Below are 17,327 nucleotides of genomic sequence, written 5' to 3'. Positions count from 1 at the left end.
TACTTTCCGTAATAACATATGGAAGTGGTTAAAAAAAGAGAAAGCACTACAGTCATGATTTTGCAACTCCTTTAAAGTAGATAATCTTCAGAAAGTATATTTAGACTGAGTGTACACATACCTCTGCCATATACTTCAATTCCTGAATGAAAAACTCCAATTCCAATGGATGAGGTATATTCGTTCATCCAATACTAAGAAAAAAAGAAAAGATTCAGAATACCTGTTCATTTACAACTCAACTCCACATTACAGAAGTGACTACTCCCAAATCCTTCACTCTGAAACTCCTATGATAATGATCCAGTTGGTGCTATCCCTGTGCCTTTGCCTGTATCACACCCCATCTGGAATGCCTTCCTGGGTCAAAATGATTGTCACAATTCGAGTATAAGCACATTATCTAAGGCTTATAGGGCAAGCAATACAATCAAAAGCTTAATCGGTTTGTGGGGGGAAAGTTATATAAGCGTTCTCCTGTTAGTGACTTACACACACACACACACACACACACACACACACACACACACACACACACACAGAGTCTCCTTTCATATCTATTTTTCTCTTATCCTAAGCCTTTCTTTTTATTCTCTGATGAGTTCCCTGAAAGCAGAGATACTGTTTTTCCACAAACATTTATCATATGTATCATGTGTCCTGATTCAGCCAAAAGTTTGATAATAGTAATAATGCTGGAATAAATAATGCACAAAGGTTAGAACAACATTCTTACTTCTTAGCATTAGCATGTATAAACACCTCCCAGAAATGGGAATATCTGAACTGAGTCTTTATGAACAAATCAGATCTCCCAAGGCAGAAAACTGGGCCATGGGGATGGGCAGAAATGCCAGGAAGAGGGAAGAGGATGTATATAGGAAATATGATAAGAAATTACAGGAAATGACTGTGAAAGGGGTTAAAAAGGTGAACTGGAGGGGGTTAAACCGAGAAGAAGGTAAATAAGAGCTGACTAAACAAACACTTAGGTAACACACTCAAAAGTGTTGCAAACCTATTGGATTTCTCCCAGGTTAGGGGACAGATTACTTATCATTAGTTGTTCTAGGTTTATGCGAGTCTTAACCTTGCTTCCAGACTCCTAGCCAGTCTTTCCCAGATCTACACATATTCTCATGCACTGCTGGAAGAAGCATAAATGAACAAGTCAGGTTTTTGGTTTTATTTTTTTCTCTAAAATGTACCTGGGGTAGGGGTAGGGGTGGGGGTGGGGGAGGGGTGGATGAAAATAAAATGTATCTGGAAGAATTAAGTAATAATAAATAAATATATGAGAGAACAAGAAAATTTTTCCCATCTAGATATCTAAATATTCATTAAAACAATACGGCACTGCTGCAGGAACGCATGCTGGAACGGACCCTTATATAAGTAAGAATTTGATTTATGATAAAGGATATATTTAAGATTAATGCAAAGTATGAATTATTAAAAACATTGACAAAACTGATTATGCATAATAATTTCATGTATCTAAAAATTCTAGTGTCTAAAAATTGTCATATATGGCTAAAATAGATTCTTAAAAATTTTAGGTGGTAAAAGACAATCTAAGTGAAGCAAAATCCTGTAATTTATGGAGACACATCAACAGATGTTCAACATAAAAATGTACAACTTTTTATTTTATAAAACTACATAAACAAGATAAAAAATACACCAGAAGAGAGAATCTGTAATGGATATAACAAAAGATTCATATGAGAATATAAGTATCCCTTTTGATCTGAATTTTTTTAGTTCCTGATTTTGGACAGCCAGAATTTGGATGGCAAGTTAGGAAATGACGGATACTTTTTTATCTGAATCAATTTGATTTTGGAAGGAAAGTGGAAAGACTACATACATTCAGGATTCTTTAAAACATTTACACAAATCTATTTAATCCCGGAGTTTAGGCAGCCAAAGTTCAGATATGAGTATACTTGTAAATAAAAGCACCATAAAAAAAAAAAAGAAAGAAATTAGTGGCCAATAAACCTGAACTAACAATCTCAGTAGCAAACAGAAAAATACTAAACTACAACAATCAGGTGACATCCTTTTTTTATCAGATTGGCACATTTTAAAAAATATATTTTATTGCGTTTTAAGTTTTGAGATACATGTGAAGAACATGCAAGACTGTTGCATAGGTACAGATTGGCAAATATTAAAAACCCTGCTAATACTGGGTATTGGCAAGGGTGTGGGGAAGACATTGCACAAGTGTAAATCAACGACAGTGACTTAACCATTTCACCTTCTGGAATCTATTCTATGGAAATACTAGTACATATGCAAAGACATGTTCCGGGATATTAACTGTAGTTGTCTATTATACTGAAAAACTGAAAACAGTCTAAATATCAATAGAGAAATGGCTAATTATGGTACATTCATATATAAACTATCAATCAGAAAGAATAATAAGGTTGACTTGGGAAAATAAGCTGAGTTTATTTTTTTAAAGAAGGAAAAAGAATAAGATAACTCAATAGATGGGTATTTAAAACCACATAAAATAAAAAGATCAAGTCATAATACGTGCAGCATGATCTTTTTGTTGTAAAATATGTTAGCCTGAGAATATATTTACATGTTAAATATGGGATGACAAAATGAAACTACCACCAACTGCAACAAAAGGAAGGTCTGAAGCACACTGATAGACTGTTAGCAATTTGGGAGAGAGGAGGACTATAATGCAACAGTTTCAGTTTTAACTCCATACATTTAAGGATTGTTTTTCTAAATTTGATAAAGAGTGTTACTTTTATAAGAGAATAGGCTGCACATATAAAAAAATCATTAGATTATTAACTGCACTATTATTTAGGTTAGTAAAATGCTGATAAAAACCTAAATGTTCATCTACAGCAGGCGTCCCCAAACTATGGCCCACGGGCTGCATGCGGCTCCCTGAGGCCATTTATCTGGCCCCCGCGGTACCTCAGGAAGGGGCACCTCTTTCATTGGTGGTCAGTGAGAGGAGCACAGTATGTGGCGGCCGTCCAACGGTCTGAGGGACAGTGAACTGGCCCCCTGTGGAAAAAGTTTGGGGACGCCTGATCTATAGGGTCCTAGTTACATAAACTATGATGTATCTATATAATGGAATATTCTTCACCCATAAAAAGAGGGGTAAGGGCTCAGTGTGGTGGCTCACACCTGAATCCCAGTACTTTGGGAGGTTGAGGTGGGAGGACAGCTTAAGGCCAGGAGTTCAAGACACCCCTGGGCAACACAGAGAGATCCAATCTCTTTTAAAAAAAAAAAAAGTGGGGGGAGGGCTGGGCGCGGTGGCTCACGCCTGTAATCCCAGCACTTTGGGAGGCCGAGGTGGGCGGATCATGAGGTCAAGAGATCGAGACCATCCTGGTCAACATGGTGAAACCCCGTCTCTACTAAAAATACAAAAATTAGCTGGGCATGGTAGCGCACGCCTGTACTGTAGTCCCAGCTACTCAGGAGGCTGAGGCAGGAGAATTGCCTGAACCCAGGATGTGGAGGTTGCTGTGAGCCGAGATCGCTCCATTGCACTCCAGCCTGGGTAACAAGAGCAAAACTCCGTCTTAAAAAAAAAAAAAAAAAAAAAAAAAAATTAGGCCGGGCGCGGTGGCTCAAGCCTGTAATCCCAGCACTTTGGGAGGCCGAGGCGGGGTGGATCACGAGGTCAAGAGACAGAGACCATCCTGGTCAGCATGGTGAAACCCCGTCTCTACTAAAAATACAAAAAAAAAATTAGCTGGGCATGGTGGCACATGCCTGTAATCCCAGCTACACAGGAGGCTGAGGCAGGAGAATTGCCTGAACCCAGAAGGCGGAGGTTGCAGTGAGCCGAGATCGTGCCATTGCACTCCAGCCTGAGTAACAAGAGTGAAACTCTGTCTCAAAAAAAAAAAAAATAAAATAAAAATTAAAAAAAAAATTAGCCAGGTATCTGTGGTCCTAGCTACTTGAAGCTACAGTAAACTATGATCACACCACTGCACTCTAGCCTGGGGAACAGAGTAAGACCCTGTCTCTCAAAAAATTTTTTAAAGGGGTGGAGGGGTGATGCTATTTAGGAACTAAGAGGGAGAGGCAGTAATTTCCAGGATGTATTTGTTAGGGAAACAAAAGCAAGGTACCAACTAATATATGGCAAAGACTTACGCTCCTCAACCTTCTCCTAGGCCCATCTGTACAATTACTTGTAAAATCAACTTTTAGCAAGGAATCTTGCTAATTCAGTTCAGCAAGAATTCCCCAACCCTCGCTATCTGATCACCTGCGTATCTGGTCAGGTTCCTCATCCTCCACCATCCCTCGGAGATGTTGGATTACCCTGGCGTATCTTCACTAAGAATCATGTTAGGTTGGTTTAGTCAGAACTACCCTGACCCCTCATGTTTCCTCTTAGAAATTTTCCATCCACTGACCCTCCAACCTGCTCCTTGGCTGCAAATTCCCACTTGCCCATGCTGTGTTTGGAGTTAAACCCAATCTCTCTACTCCACTGCAAAATCCCATTGCCACATCCCCTCTACTTATCACAATGGTCTTGAAAAAAGTTTCCCTTACTATATACTATAATAAGTATCACTGTTTTTTTTTTTTTTTTTTTTTTTTGGACAGTACACGGTGTACATGCTTTTGTATTAGAGTACATCTACATCTTACAGCCAGCAGAAAACAACTCCTGCAGGCCAAATCTGGCCCAACTTCTGTCTTTGCAAATAATGCAAGCTCATTTGTTTGCAAACTGTCTATGGCTGCTTTTATGCCACAATGGCAGAAAACGTTTGTGTAAGATCCCTGTCACATGCAAATAATCTATTTTTTTTTTTTTTTTTGCAAAAAAGAAAAATAAAAAAACCAGAAAATCATGAAGATAGTTACCTACCAGAGATGGATGAAAGAGAAAAAGGGAGACTTCCTGAGAATCTTTTTATATATAGTTTTGACATTTGAACCGCGTTTAACATGAAGTTAAATTTTAAAACAGAAGTACACCTCAAAAATATAGTTAAAAACAAACGAACCTAGTTGTGTATCAAATTGATAAACACATAGAAAATAAAAAAGTAACTTCTGAATATAGTAATCTGTCTATATACCCTTACTGAGATATTCTAAGGACAAAATGAAGTGCAAAGAAATCCCAATACTAGTGTAGTTCTAAAACTATTTTATGTGTGTAAGGTCTTTCAGGCTGACTGACAGCACCATGGATGCGATGGTGACCCCTGTGACCTGCACGTACACCTCTGGAGGGCCTTCCGGAATTAGAAAACCTGAATTAACTGGAAGACCATGAAAAGCGGAAGAAAGATCAACCCATGTAGCACCTAACTAACTTGAGACATTCTTCTATTGTTTCTTATTCTGGCCTCAACTGATAAAGCCATTGGACTCTGTAACTGACCTTGGTCAACCTCATGACTCCAGACCCTACAACCCCCTCCCAGCTTGCAAAAACCGCCCTAAACTGTAACTTCTGTAACTTTCCACTGCTTACTCCAAACCTGTAAAACCAATTCCTATCCCACCGTCCTCCAATGACTCTCTTCAGACTCAGCCTGCCTGCACCGAGGTGAATAAACAGCCATTAATTAATGAATTTAAAATGCATTCAGAGCACGCATTTTAACATTTGGTTCTGGAAACCCAGAACAGGGGTACTCCTTTGGGGAGACCAGCCTACTCTTCCCACTCCCGCTCTGGGAAAAGACCCACTTGTGACCTCAACACCTCAGATCAGCCCAGCAGCTTGTGCTTACAGTGCCCAACAGCCCTCCCACCAGCTTCAGATCGAGTAAGCAGTCTCCCCTGCTTCTTTCTTTTCCTTCAGAGAAGAAGAGACAAATCTCTCCCTCTTTCTCTCCCTTTTCCTTGAAATCTTTCTCCTTCTAGTAGAGACAAAGGAGACACTCTTTATGCGTGTAGAGACAGAGGAGACAAGTCTTTCTCTCTCACTCAAAAACTCTGATGTCGGTCACGGACTCGGGATGACAGTCTTCCCTTGGTGTCTTGTCCATCTCGAGGATGCCTGCCTTGATCACTCACTCACAGCCCAGGAATCAGTCAGGGACGCCTACTGAAAACCCTGGTAGCTGCCCGCTCCTTCTCCTGGTCTCTACTCTACTCTTGTCCTTAAAACTTACTTGTTTGCTAAGGGCAGTATTCCGCCTCTATTCCTCTGTCTTCGCCTCTAGGCTGTGTCCTGAAAAACCTAAAACCTCTTCAACTGTCGCCCAATCTGAAACCCAAATGTCTTATTTTTTTTTTTGTAACATGGCCTGGACTCAATACAAATGAGACAATGGTTCCATATGCCCAGAAAATGGCACTTTTGATTCTTCTATTCTGCAAGACCTAAAAACAGTTTTTGTCAACAAATGGGCAAATGGTCTAAGGTGCAGACGTCCAGGCATTTTTTTACACTCCAATCCCTCCCTAATCCCTGTTCTCAATGCAACCTGTCCTAAATTTTCTCTCTCTCTCTTCTGTCCACTCCTCCTGTCTCTGCCAGTAACTCAGAATCCTCCTTGTCCATCGACCCTTCTGACCTTTCTCCTCCCTGCCTGTCCCAACCAGGCCCTAATCTAGGCCCTAACTGCCCCTCCCCAGAGCCTCCCTCCTCTTCCTCTGCCTACATCCCACCTCCTATCACCTCCCCACCTCATACCCAGTCCGGCTTACAGTTTAGTCCTGCGGCTAACTCCTCCACCCTGCCCAACAATTCCCCCTTCGAGAGGTGGTTGGAGCCGAAGGCAGAGTTAGGGTGCATGTTCCTTTCTCTTTATCCGACCTTTCCCAAATCGGCTCCTTTTCATCAGATCCTCCAGTGCTTAACCCAGTGTTGTAACCTCACCTGGGGTGACTTAAATGTCATTCTTACTTCCACTCTCACCCCTGAAGAACGCTTAATATGTGTTTTATCACCCAATTAGCCCGACATTAAAAAGCTACAGAAATTAGAATCTGGCCCTCAAACCCCACAACAGGAATTAATCAACCTCACCTTTAAGGTGTTCAATAATAGGGGAAAAAAATCTGCCCAGCAGCAGCGCATCTCAGAACTACAGATGCTTGCCTCTGCTGTAAGACAGACCCCAGTCACACCACCGGCTCACAAAGACTTCAAAGTGCCCAGACTGCAGCGTCCAGCTGCTCCTCCTGCACCTTGCTTCAAGAGTCGGAAAGCTAGCCACTGGGCCAAGGAACGCCTGCAGCCCAGGATTCCTCCTAAGCCCTGCCCCGCCTGTGCAGGATCCTCACAGAAAGTCAGACTGTCTGGCTCATGTCACTGCTCCCAGAGCTCCTGGACTAAAACCTTCTCAGATCTCCTCAGCTTGGAGGCTGAAAACTGTCGCTGCTCAAACATCCTGGAGGCCCCCTGGACCATCACGAACACCGAACTTTGGGTAACTCTTACAGTGGAAGGTAAGTCCATTCCCCGCTGGCCCTTTTTTTTTTTTTTTTTTTTTTTTTGAGATCGAGTCTTGTTCCGTTGCCAGGCTGGAGCACAGTGGTGCGGTCTCAGCTCACTGCAACCTCTGCCTCCCAGGTTCAAATGATTCTTCTGCCTCAGCCTCCCAAGTAGCTGGGACTACAGGCGCGTGCCAAACGCCCGGCTAATTTTTGTATTTTTAGTAGAGACGGGGTTTCACCGTTTGGCCAGGATGGTTTCCATCTCTTGACCTCGTGATCCACCTTCCTCGGCCTCCCAAAGTGCTGGGATTACAGGCGTCAGCCACCGCGCCCGTCGTCCATCTCCTTCTTAATCATCACAGGGCCACCCAACCCACACTGCCTTCCTTTTAAGGATCTGTCTCCTTGGCCTCCGTAACTGTTGTGGGAATTGATGGCAAGGCCTCCAGGCCTCTCAAAACTCCCCAGCTCTGGTGTCGGTGAGGCCAGCACTCCTTTCCACATTCTTTCCTAATCATCCCCACTTGTCCAGTTCCACTGTTAGGCTGAGATATCCTAGCAAAACTGTCTGCCTCTTTATTCCTGGGCTATAGTCACGCCTCACTGCCACGCTCCTCCCTGAACCCGTACCTCCCTCAACAGCTCCCCTTATATCCCCCTATCTTAACCCTAGGGTATGGGACACCACCTCCCCATCCCTTGCTACAAGTCACTAACCCCTTGTCATCCCCTTAAAACCTAACCACCCTTACCCTGCCCAGCGTCAGTACCCTCTCCCACAGCAGGCTTCAAAAGGCCTAAAGCCTGTTATCACCCACCTATTACAACAAGGCTTTTTCATTCCTAGAAACTCTCCTTACAATTCCCATATCCTAGCGGTCCAAAAACCAGACAAATTCTACAGACTAGTAGTCCAAGACCTTTGCTGCATCAGTCATAACGTACTTCCCATCCACCCAGTTGTGCCAAACCCCTATACCTTCCTATCTTCCATACCCCCTTCCACAACTCACTATTTGGTTCTTAACCTCAAAACCGCTTTTTTCTAAAGCCCAAATTTCTTCCCCATTCGTTACCTATCTCGGAATAATCCTTCACCAGCAATCATGCGCTCTCCCTGCCAACCGTATCCAGCTTACCTTCCAAACCCCAACCCTGTCCACTAAACAACAACTTCCCTCCTTCTTGGGCGTTGTGGGATACTTGTGCCTCTGGATACCAGAATTTGCCCTCCTAACCAAACCTCTTTATGAACTTACAAAAGGAAACCTATCTGACCCCACAGACCAAAAATCCTTCCCCCAATTCTTCCTTCTGTTCTCTGAAAAAGGCCTTAGAGAGTGCTCCTACTTCAGCACTTTCCAACCCCTCTCAACTCTTCTCTCTCTACACAGCAGAAATAAAAGGCTGTGCCGTGGCAATTCTTACACAGAAGCCAGGCCCACGGCCTGTAGGCTTTTTATCCAAACAACCTAACCTTACCGTCTGGGGCTGGCCCTTTAGGCCTACGCACGGCAACAGCTGCCGCCCCGATACTCTTAAAATCCCTCCAAATCACAGGCCAGGCCCTACTCTGTAGCTCTCACAACTTCTGAAGTTGTTTCCACTTCACACCTTACACACATACTTTCCACCCCTCGCCTCCTCCAACTCTATTCACTATTCGTTGAAACCCCCACCGTGACCATTGCTCTTGGTCCTGACTTCAACCCAGCCTCTCAATACCTAAACAAACCCTGAACCCCATGACTGTATCTCCCTAATCTATACAGCATCCTCCCCATTTCCCCATATTTCTCTTTTTCCTATTCCAGACCCAGACCACACATGGTTTATTGATGGCAGTTCCTCCAAGCCCAGTTGGTTGACACCGGCCAAAGCTGGCTATGCTGCTGTATCCCACTCACCTATTACCAAGGCTGCCACATTCCCCTCTTCCACCACTTCTCAGCAAGCTGAACTGATTGCCTTAACCCGTGCTCTTACTCCTGCCAAAGGGCTACATGTCACTAACTCTAAATATGCCTTCCACATCCTTCACCACCATGCTGTTACATGGGCAGAAAGAGGTTTTCTCACTACACGAGGGTCTTCTATTATCAATGCCCCCTTAATAAGGGCTCTCCTTAAGGCAAATCTCCTCCCAGCCAAGGCTGGAGTTACCCACTTCAGAGGACACCAAGTCAAATTCTATTGCCCAAGGAAATGCCTGAGGTGACAAAACAGCCAAAGGAGCAGGGACACCCCAGGATCTCCCCAACAAAGCCAGTATTTTTCCTTCTCATCTATCTCCCCTACCTATTCTTCTCTGGAAACTTGCTTTACCAGTCACTTCCTACACAAGGCAAATGGTTCTTAAATCATGGAAGTTCCTCCTCCCTGCCTCACAAACTCACTCTATCCTCTCATCCTTACATAACTGCTTCCCTGTAGTAGGATACATGCCCCTGTTTTTTTTTTTTTTTTTTTTGAGAGAGTCTCGCTCTGTTGCCAGGCACCAGGCTGGAATACAGTGGTGTGATCTCGGCTCACTGCAACTTCCGCCTCCCGGGTTCAGGCAATTCTTCTGCCTCAGCCTCCCGAGTAGCTGGGACTACGCCCAGCTAATTTTTATATTTTGAGTAGAGATGGGGTTTCACTATGTTGGCCAGGATGGTCTCAATCTCTTGACCTCATGATCCGCCCGCCTCAGCCTCCCAAAGTGCTGGGATTACAGGCATAAGCCACTGTGCCTGGCCCTAGCTCATCTTTAAAAACCCCTTATTTTGCCGGGCGCGGTGGCTCAAGCCTGTAATCCCAGCACTTTGGGAGGCCGAGGCGGGTGGATCACGAGGTCAAGAGATCGAGACCATCCTGGTCAACATGGTGAAACCCCGTCTCTACTAAATATACAAAAAATTAGCTGGGCATGGTGGTGCATGCCTGTAATCCCAGCTACTCAGGAGGCTGAGGCAGGACAATTGCCTGAACCCAGGAGGTGGAGGTTGCAGTGAGCCGAGATTGCGCCATTGCACTCCAGCCTGGGTAACAAGAGCGAAACTCCGTCTCAAAAAAACAAAACAAAACAAAAAAAAACCCAAAACAAACAAACAAACAAAAAAACCCCTTATTTCTTTTCCAACATGGAAGTCCATCCTCAAAACAATCATAACTCAATGTTCTGTCACTCTACTACTCCTCAGGGCTTTCCCAATACCGCCCTCCATACACACACCAGGCCCGTGGATTTCCCCCTACACACGACTGGCAAATAAACTTCAAGTTTTGCCTAGGTAGGTATTTACCCTCTCAGTCCATCCTTGCTGCCCTGCCCTTGCTCCTCATACTCTCCTTCAGACCCTTCTTCCTGTCTGCTCTTACCAAATACAGTTAATGAAAGTGAGTGGTTGCTTATAGATATATACTTTCTCATACACCATAAAAACAAGAGCTCTCCCTCCACAGTTACCCTACCAAACCCCGCTACAACCTTTAACAGCTGCAGCCCTTGCTGGTTCCCTTGGCATTTGGGTCCAAAGCCTCAGCCCCCTCACCTTTTTTTTTTTTTTTGGAGAAAGGAACCCTTTCTCACCTTTTCAGTTTACACTTCCAGTTCTGTCTAAGCCAAGGACATTTTTTTTCCTCTGTGGTTCTTCTTCTTACATCTGCCTTCCTACCAACTGGACAGGCACTTGTACCCTAGTTCTCTTTATGCCCAAAATTCAGTTTGCCAATGGAGATGAAAGCCTCCCTACTCCCCTTGAGGTCCCAAGACGATACAAGTGGGTCATTCCACTGATCCCCTTAATTGCAGGGTTAGGAATTACTACTGCACTTGGCACAGGCATAGCAGGCCTTACCACTTCAACTGTCACCTTCCGTAGCCTCTCTAATGATTTCTCTGCTAGCACTGCAGAATTAACTCAATCGCTATCCCTTCTTCAAGCTCAAGGAAATTCCATAGCTGCAGTTGTCCTCCAAAACCACAGAGGTCTTGATTTACTGACTGCTGAGAGAGGTCTTTGCCTATTCCTAAATGAAGAATGTTGTTTTAATGTAAACCAGTCTAGCCTTGTGTATCATGCCATCAATAAATTAAAAGACAGAGCCCAAACGCTCACTAATCAGGCAAATGGTTATTCTGGAGCTGGCTGGACACTCTCTAACTGGGTGCCATGGCTTCTTCCAATCCTTAGTCATCTCATACCTATCTTTCTCCTTCTCTTACTTGGACCCTGTGTTTTCTGACTAATCTCTCAATTCCTACAAAAGTATATCCAAGCTATAACCAATCAGTCAACATGACAAATGCTCCTTCTAACAACCCCACAATATCACCCCTTGTCCCGAGATCTCCCAGCAGCCTAAATTCTTTCCCATTTTTAGGTTTCCGCGCCGCCCCCAATCCCTCTCGAAGAAGCCCTGGGAAACACTGCCCTATCATGCCTCTGTGCCGGCCTTCCTAATACTCCATTGCCCTCCACTCTTTCTTTCTTTTTCCTTTATATTACTAATATAAAAAGACAGGAATGTAAGGTCTTTCAGGCTGACTGATGGCACCATGGATGCGATGGTGACCCCTGTGACCTGCACGTACACCTCTGGAGGGCCTTCCGGAATTAGAAAACCTGAATTAACTGGAAGACCATGAAAAGCTGAAGAAAGATCAACCCATGTAGCACCTAAATAACCTGAGACATTCTTCTATTGTTTCTTATTCTGGCCTCAATTGATAAAGCCATTGGACTCTGTAACCGACCTTGGTCAACCTCATGACTCCAGACCCTACAACCCCCTCCCAGCTTGCAAACCTACGACCCCCTCCCAGCTTGCAAAAAATGCCCTAAACTGTAATTTCTGTAACTTTCTACTGCTTACCCCAAACCTATAAAACCAACTCCTATCTCATCGCCCTCTACCGACTCTCTTCAGACTCAGCCTGCCTGCACCCAGGTGAATAAACAGCCATGCTGCTCACACGAAGCCTGTCTGGGGGCTCTTCATCCAGAGTGCGCGTTTTAACAGTAGGTACTCCAGGAGGTGTAGTATGTATCTGCGTGTATTAGTGGAGGTGTATGCAGCGCGAGGTGAGCAGCTGTGGATGCAAGGCAATCTAGGCTGTATATTCCTTACGAGAATCTACCAAATGCCTGATGATCTGAGGTGCAACAGTTTCACTTCGAAAACCATCCTCCTTCCCTGGGTCCACGGCAAAACTATCTTCCACGAAACTAGTTTCTGATGCCAAAAAGGTTGGGGACTGCTGTAGTATAGTACAGAGTAAGTGAGTACATATACTGATGGTGGGAACCAGTGCTGTCAATGTAGCAGAAGGAGATAAAAAACATGGAAAAGTTACAGAAGAACCCCGTAGTACTGGATTTTAACTGGCGGTATCTGTATGCGGGCGCGCACACACACACACACACGTGACTGCATACAGATGAGTGCATATATGTACAGATATGAGTGCATATGTGTGTATATATATATACATATATATACATGTATATATGTGTGTGTATATATATGTATGTGTGTGTATATATATATATATACACACACACACATATATAAAACCTAGCTTGTCCACTGAAGTAGAAACAAGGCACATACTGTCCAGATCTTGGTCTCTCTTCCTAAAAGGAATCGGTACTCTGAAGAAATGGTTGATTCCAAATTAGGGCAAAAAATGTGTAGGGTAAGAATTGCTCAAAGAATGATGGACACATGTCAAAATTATAGAGAACCTGGCCTGAAGCTTCCACCTAAGTCAAAGTTTTCCCTAAATAACAAAGAAAAAAGATGAACATGAAAAAGAATAATGATAACGGACTACAGCATATTGAATAAAAAGATAATCCCAGAGTCCACAGTAATACTTAAGAAAAAAAAAAAAAAGTGAAGTGAGGAAAGCTCTTTTTTTAACAGAAGAAAGCCAGCTAACACAAGTAGACGAAAGGGCAAAATTAGGCAATAACCATTTTGTTGCCACCAGCTGAGTCAGGCAAAGATCATGGATGATAGAACCATTATAAAGAAAAGGCTGTTTAAGAATGACAGACACATTGTCTCAAAGTATCACCTCCTTCTCCCCTGCCATTTTCCCCCTTTTTGTACCAATGTCACTTGCCACCCCCCACCATTTTCCTTAAATAACAAAGAAAAAAGATACCTTTGCAACGGAAAAATATGGTGAATATCACCTTATCAATACTCAGTGATTAAACTGAGCAATATTAATAGTTAGACCAATTGATATTATGTGCCTTTGCATGTGATGAAATACAAAAGCTTCATTTGCTTTGCTAGTTTTCCTGTCAAATAAACCAGAAGGCAACCATAAGGAAAAATCAGGTTAAGTATGGACTATGAGACATTCTACAAGAAAACTGGCCTGTTTTGTTTTGTTTTTTTTTTTTCCCCTGAGACCGGGTTTGACCCTGTTGCCCAGGCTGGAATGCAGTGGGCTCATCTTGGTTCACTGCAGGCAGGCTCAAGCCATTCTCCCACCTGTTTCCCGAGCAGCTGGGATTACAGGAGTATGCCAACATGCCCAGCTATATTTCTTTGTAGAGAAAGAGTTTCATCATGTTGTCCAGGCTGGTCTCGAACTTCTCAGCTCAAGCAATCCACCTGCCTTGGCATCCCAAAGTGCTGGGATTACAGGCATGAGCCACTGTGCTTGGCCATAGCTTGGTCTTTTAAAAAATATCAGTGGCAGGCAAGTCAAAAGAAGGCAGAGGAAGGGTAGGCTACTCTTATGGCAATTAAATGAAGTGAATAAACCTTGGCTGGATCCTAGATTTTTTTTTTTTTAAGGCTAACAAGAACCATTATTGGAACAATTGGGGAAAATATAGACTATATATTCGATAATACCACATCAATTAAAAACTCCTTGGGTGTGATAATAGTACTATGGTTAGTAGAACACAACCTTTTTTTTTTTTTTTTTTGAGATAGAGTCTCACTCTGTCACCCAGGCTGGAGTGCAGTGGCGCGATCTTGGCTCACTGTAACCTCTGCCTCCCAGGTTCAAGTGATTCTCCTGCCTCAGTCACCCAAGTGGGATCACAGGCATGTGCCACTACATCCAGCTAATTTTTGTATTTTTAATAGAGATGGGGTTTTGGCATCTTGGCCAGGCTGGTCTCTAACTCCTGGACTCAAGTGCATCTGTCCTCCTTGGCATCCCAAAGTGGTGGGATTACCGGCATGAGTCACTGTGCCAAGCCAGAAAATGTCTTCTTGGGAAATACACACTAAAGCATTTAGGGATGAAATGCTATATTTTTGATTTACTTTGTATGTGAGTATATGTGTGAGAGAGTGTAGGGCATGTGTAAGAGAAAGCAAATGTAGCAAAAGGTTAAAAACTGGTACATTTGAATGAAGGGTACATACAGATTGTAGTCTTCCTTAACCTTTTTGGGGAGGTTTAAAAAAATCTTAAATAACAAATTGGGGGAACTACAGAGAAGAATCTAGTCTTCGCCTCCTTCCGACAGAGATGCCTTTCCTAGTTTCTTGCTATCCTGCTACCTGCGCCCCCTTTTCACAGAAAAAGATCAGCCTGGGCAACATGGTAAAACCCCGTCTCTACACAAAACAAAACCAAAAAATTAGCTGGGAATGGTGACATGCACCTGTAGTTCCAGCTATCCGGGAGGCTGACATGGGAGGACTGCCTGGGCCCAGGAGGTCGAGGCGTCAGTGAGCTGTGATCACGCCACTGCACTCCAGCCTAGGTGACCGAGTGAGACCCTGTCTCAAAAAAAAAAAAAAAAAAAGAGAAAAAGAGTGGGAAACACTGAAGGAGATCACGCTAGTGCATGTCAGAATTGTCAGGCTTTCCCAAGCAGTGGTTCCCTGGCAGCCAACTTCTAGGACTTCAATTGCCTTTTCCAATTGAGAAACCCCATTGTTTACATGGTTTGCATCCAATAGTTCGGTCTGTCTACTGCTGATTTCCTTAACAACAGCACCGACAGGGTTTTGTTCCGGATGCAGGCAGCTCTATTTTAAAGTGACCTATTCTCTTTTTGCAGCATAGCTTCTCTTTCAAAATATAGAATATTTTTGAAAAAGAGATGTGTACATAATGGTTTGGCTACAAAATCAAAAGGTTTTAACACTTAGTAAATTGAACATTTCCATTTAATGTTCAGTATCACTTAATTTTAACAGTCTCTTCTGTGAGCAGTAAACAGCCTTCTGAAAGTGATTTACAGTAAATTTCTGTAACAGGAACCCAAATGTTTTATTAAAAAATGGGAAAGATTTTCATGAAAAAAAAATTATACCCAAATGCTGATTTTTGGTCAAGAATTAGAAGGAGAATGAATTTATCAGAGTGGGCATCCTAAACTCAGAAATCTTTTATTTTCTGCCTTTTCACAAATGAAAATAATTTCTCCTATGCTTGAGGATTCCATGCTTAGAACTCCTATATGTTGCCTGGGTGCTATACTCCTTCAATCTGAAATTCCCTTGTATTCAAGATTTTACATTCTTAAAAATAAAGGTATATTTTGATACATTTTGTAAAGGGGAAACTATAACTTAAAAGTATATTCCACCCAAAAATTTGGTCAGTAGTTTGGAATTCACTGTAATGTGATGTGGCCAAAATAAAGCTTCTAAAGAAATGCTGATACAGTACAATGAAAATGAGTATCTGCTTGCTTTGCAAGTGGCGGCGTTACCTCCACTGTCAGATGGAAAGCCGAACGAGCAGGTCAAGTGTTTCTGCTCAAGATTATAGGAAGCCCACAAGTTGCTAGGAAAATGATTTTTAAACCTAGGGATATATTCCTTTGGACAGTATTAAACAGTTTAAGTCCACTCCTCACTCCTAACATCATCATCAACATTATTACTGTTATTTTTTTAGAAACGGGGTCTCATTCTGTCGCCTAGGTTGGAGTGCAGTGCTACGATTACAGCTCACTGCCTCCTCAAACCCCTGGGCTGAAGCAATCCTCCTTACTCAGTCTCCTGAGAAACTGGGACAAGAGGCATGCACCACCATGCCAGGCTAATTTTTTAACTTTCATTTTTGTGGATGCAGGGTCTCACTCTGTTGCCCAAGCTTGTCTTGAACTCCTGGCCTCAAACAATCCTCCCACCTTGGCCTCCACAAGTGCTGGGATTACAGGTGTGAGCCATACCCAGTACTGTGCTCAGACTCATGGTTATTTTTTGAAGCCTCTGTTTCAATATTCTGTGCCAGGCCAAAATTAACGTTGATGTTGTAGTTCTTTGTTTTTCACGTTTCCTTGTATTTTCTATCCCTAGAAAGGCCCCACAAAAGTTTAAGATTATATATAGTATATATATAAATATACTATATATAATCTACTCAAGAAACTAGGAATAGATGGAAATTTCCCTAACCTGATAAAGAACATCTATGAAAAACCTCACAGCTAATATCATACTTAATAGTGAAAGACTGAATGCTTTCCCTTTAACATTAAAAATAAGAGTGTCTGCTCTTGGCACTCTATTAAACACTGTGCTGGACATTCCAGACTGAAGAAGAAAAAATTAAAGGCATTTGGACTGGAAAAAAAGAAGTGAAATTATCTCATTTTGCAGATGATATGATCTTGTATACAGGAAAATCATAAGGAATCAACTAAAAAATTACTAAAACTAATAAATAAGTTCAAAAAGATTGCAGGGTACAAGATCAATATATAAAAATTGATTGTTTTTCTATACACTATCAATAAGAAATCAAAATATGAAATTAAGAAAACAATTCCATGTACAGTTACATAAAAAACAAATGTACGGAAACATTTAAGAAGCTCATAACTTGTATCTGAACAGTACAAAACATTATTGAAAGAAATTAAAGAAGACCTAAATACATGGAAGGACATTCCATGCTCATGAACTGGAAGACTTAACACTGT

The 17,327-nt window shown here is 42.6% G+C and overlaps 1 protein-coding gene across 1 annotated transcript in view; it reads right to left on the bottom strand.

The window, feature by feature from the left end:
• DESI2 (desumoylating isopeptidase 2) overlaps window positions 1-17,327 on the bottom strand; it is a 64,137-nt gene that overhangs the window by 22,562 nt on the left and 24,248 nt on the right. Inside the window, exon 2 of the mRNA XM_039464263.2 lies at window positions 122-194. Coding sequence (XP_039320197.1) covers window positions 122-194 — 73 coding nt within the window. The remainder of the gene's footprint in view (window positions 1-121; window positions 195-17,327) is intronic.

Source organism: Saimiri boliviensis, chromosome 14 (assembly GCF_048565385.1).
Source record: "Saimiri boliviensis isolate mSaiBol1 chromosome 14, mSaiBol1.pri, whole genome shotgun sequence".
In the NCBI taxonomy this organism is placed as follows: Eukaryota; Metazoa; Chordata; class Mammalia; order Primates; family Cebidae; genus Saimiri; species Saimiri boliviensis.
Note: the sequence above shows the minus strand (reverse complement) of the source record. Positions and strands in the feature narration are given on the sequence as shown.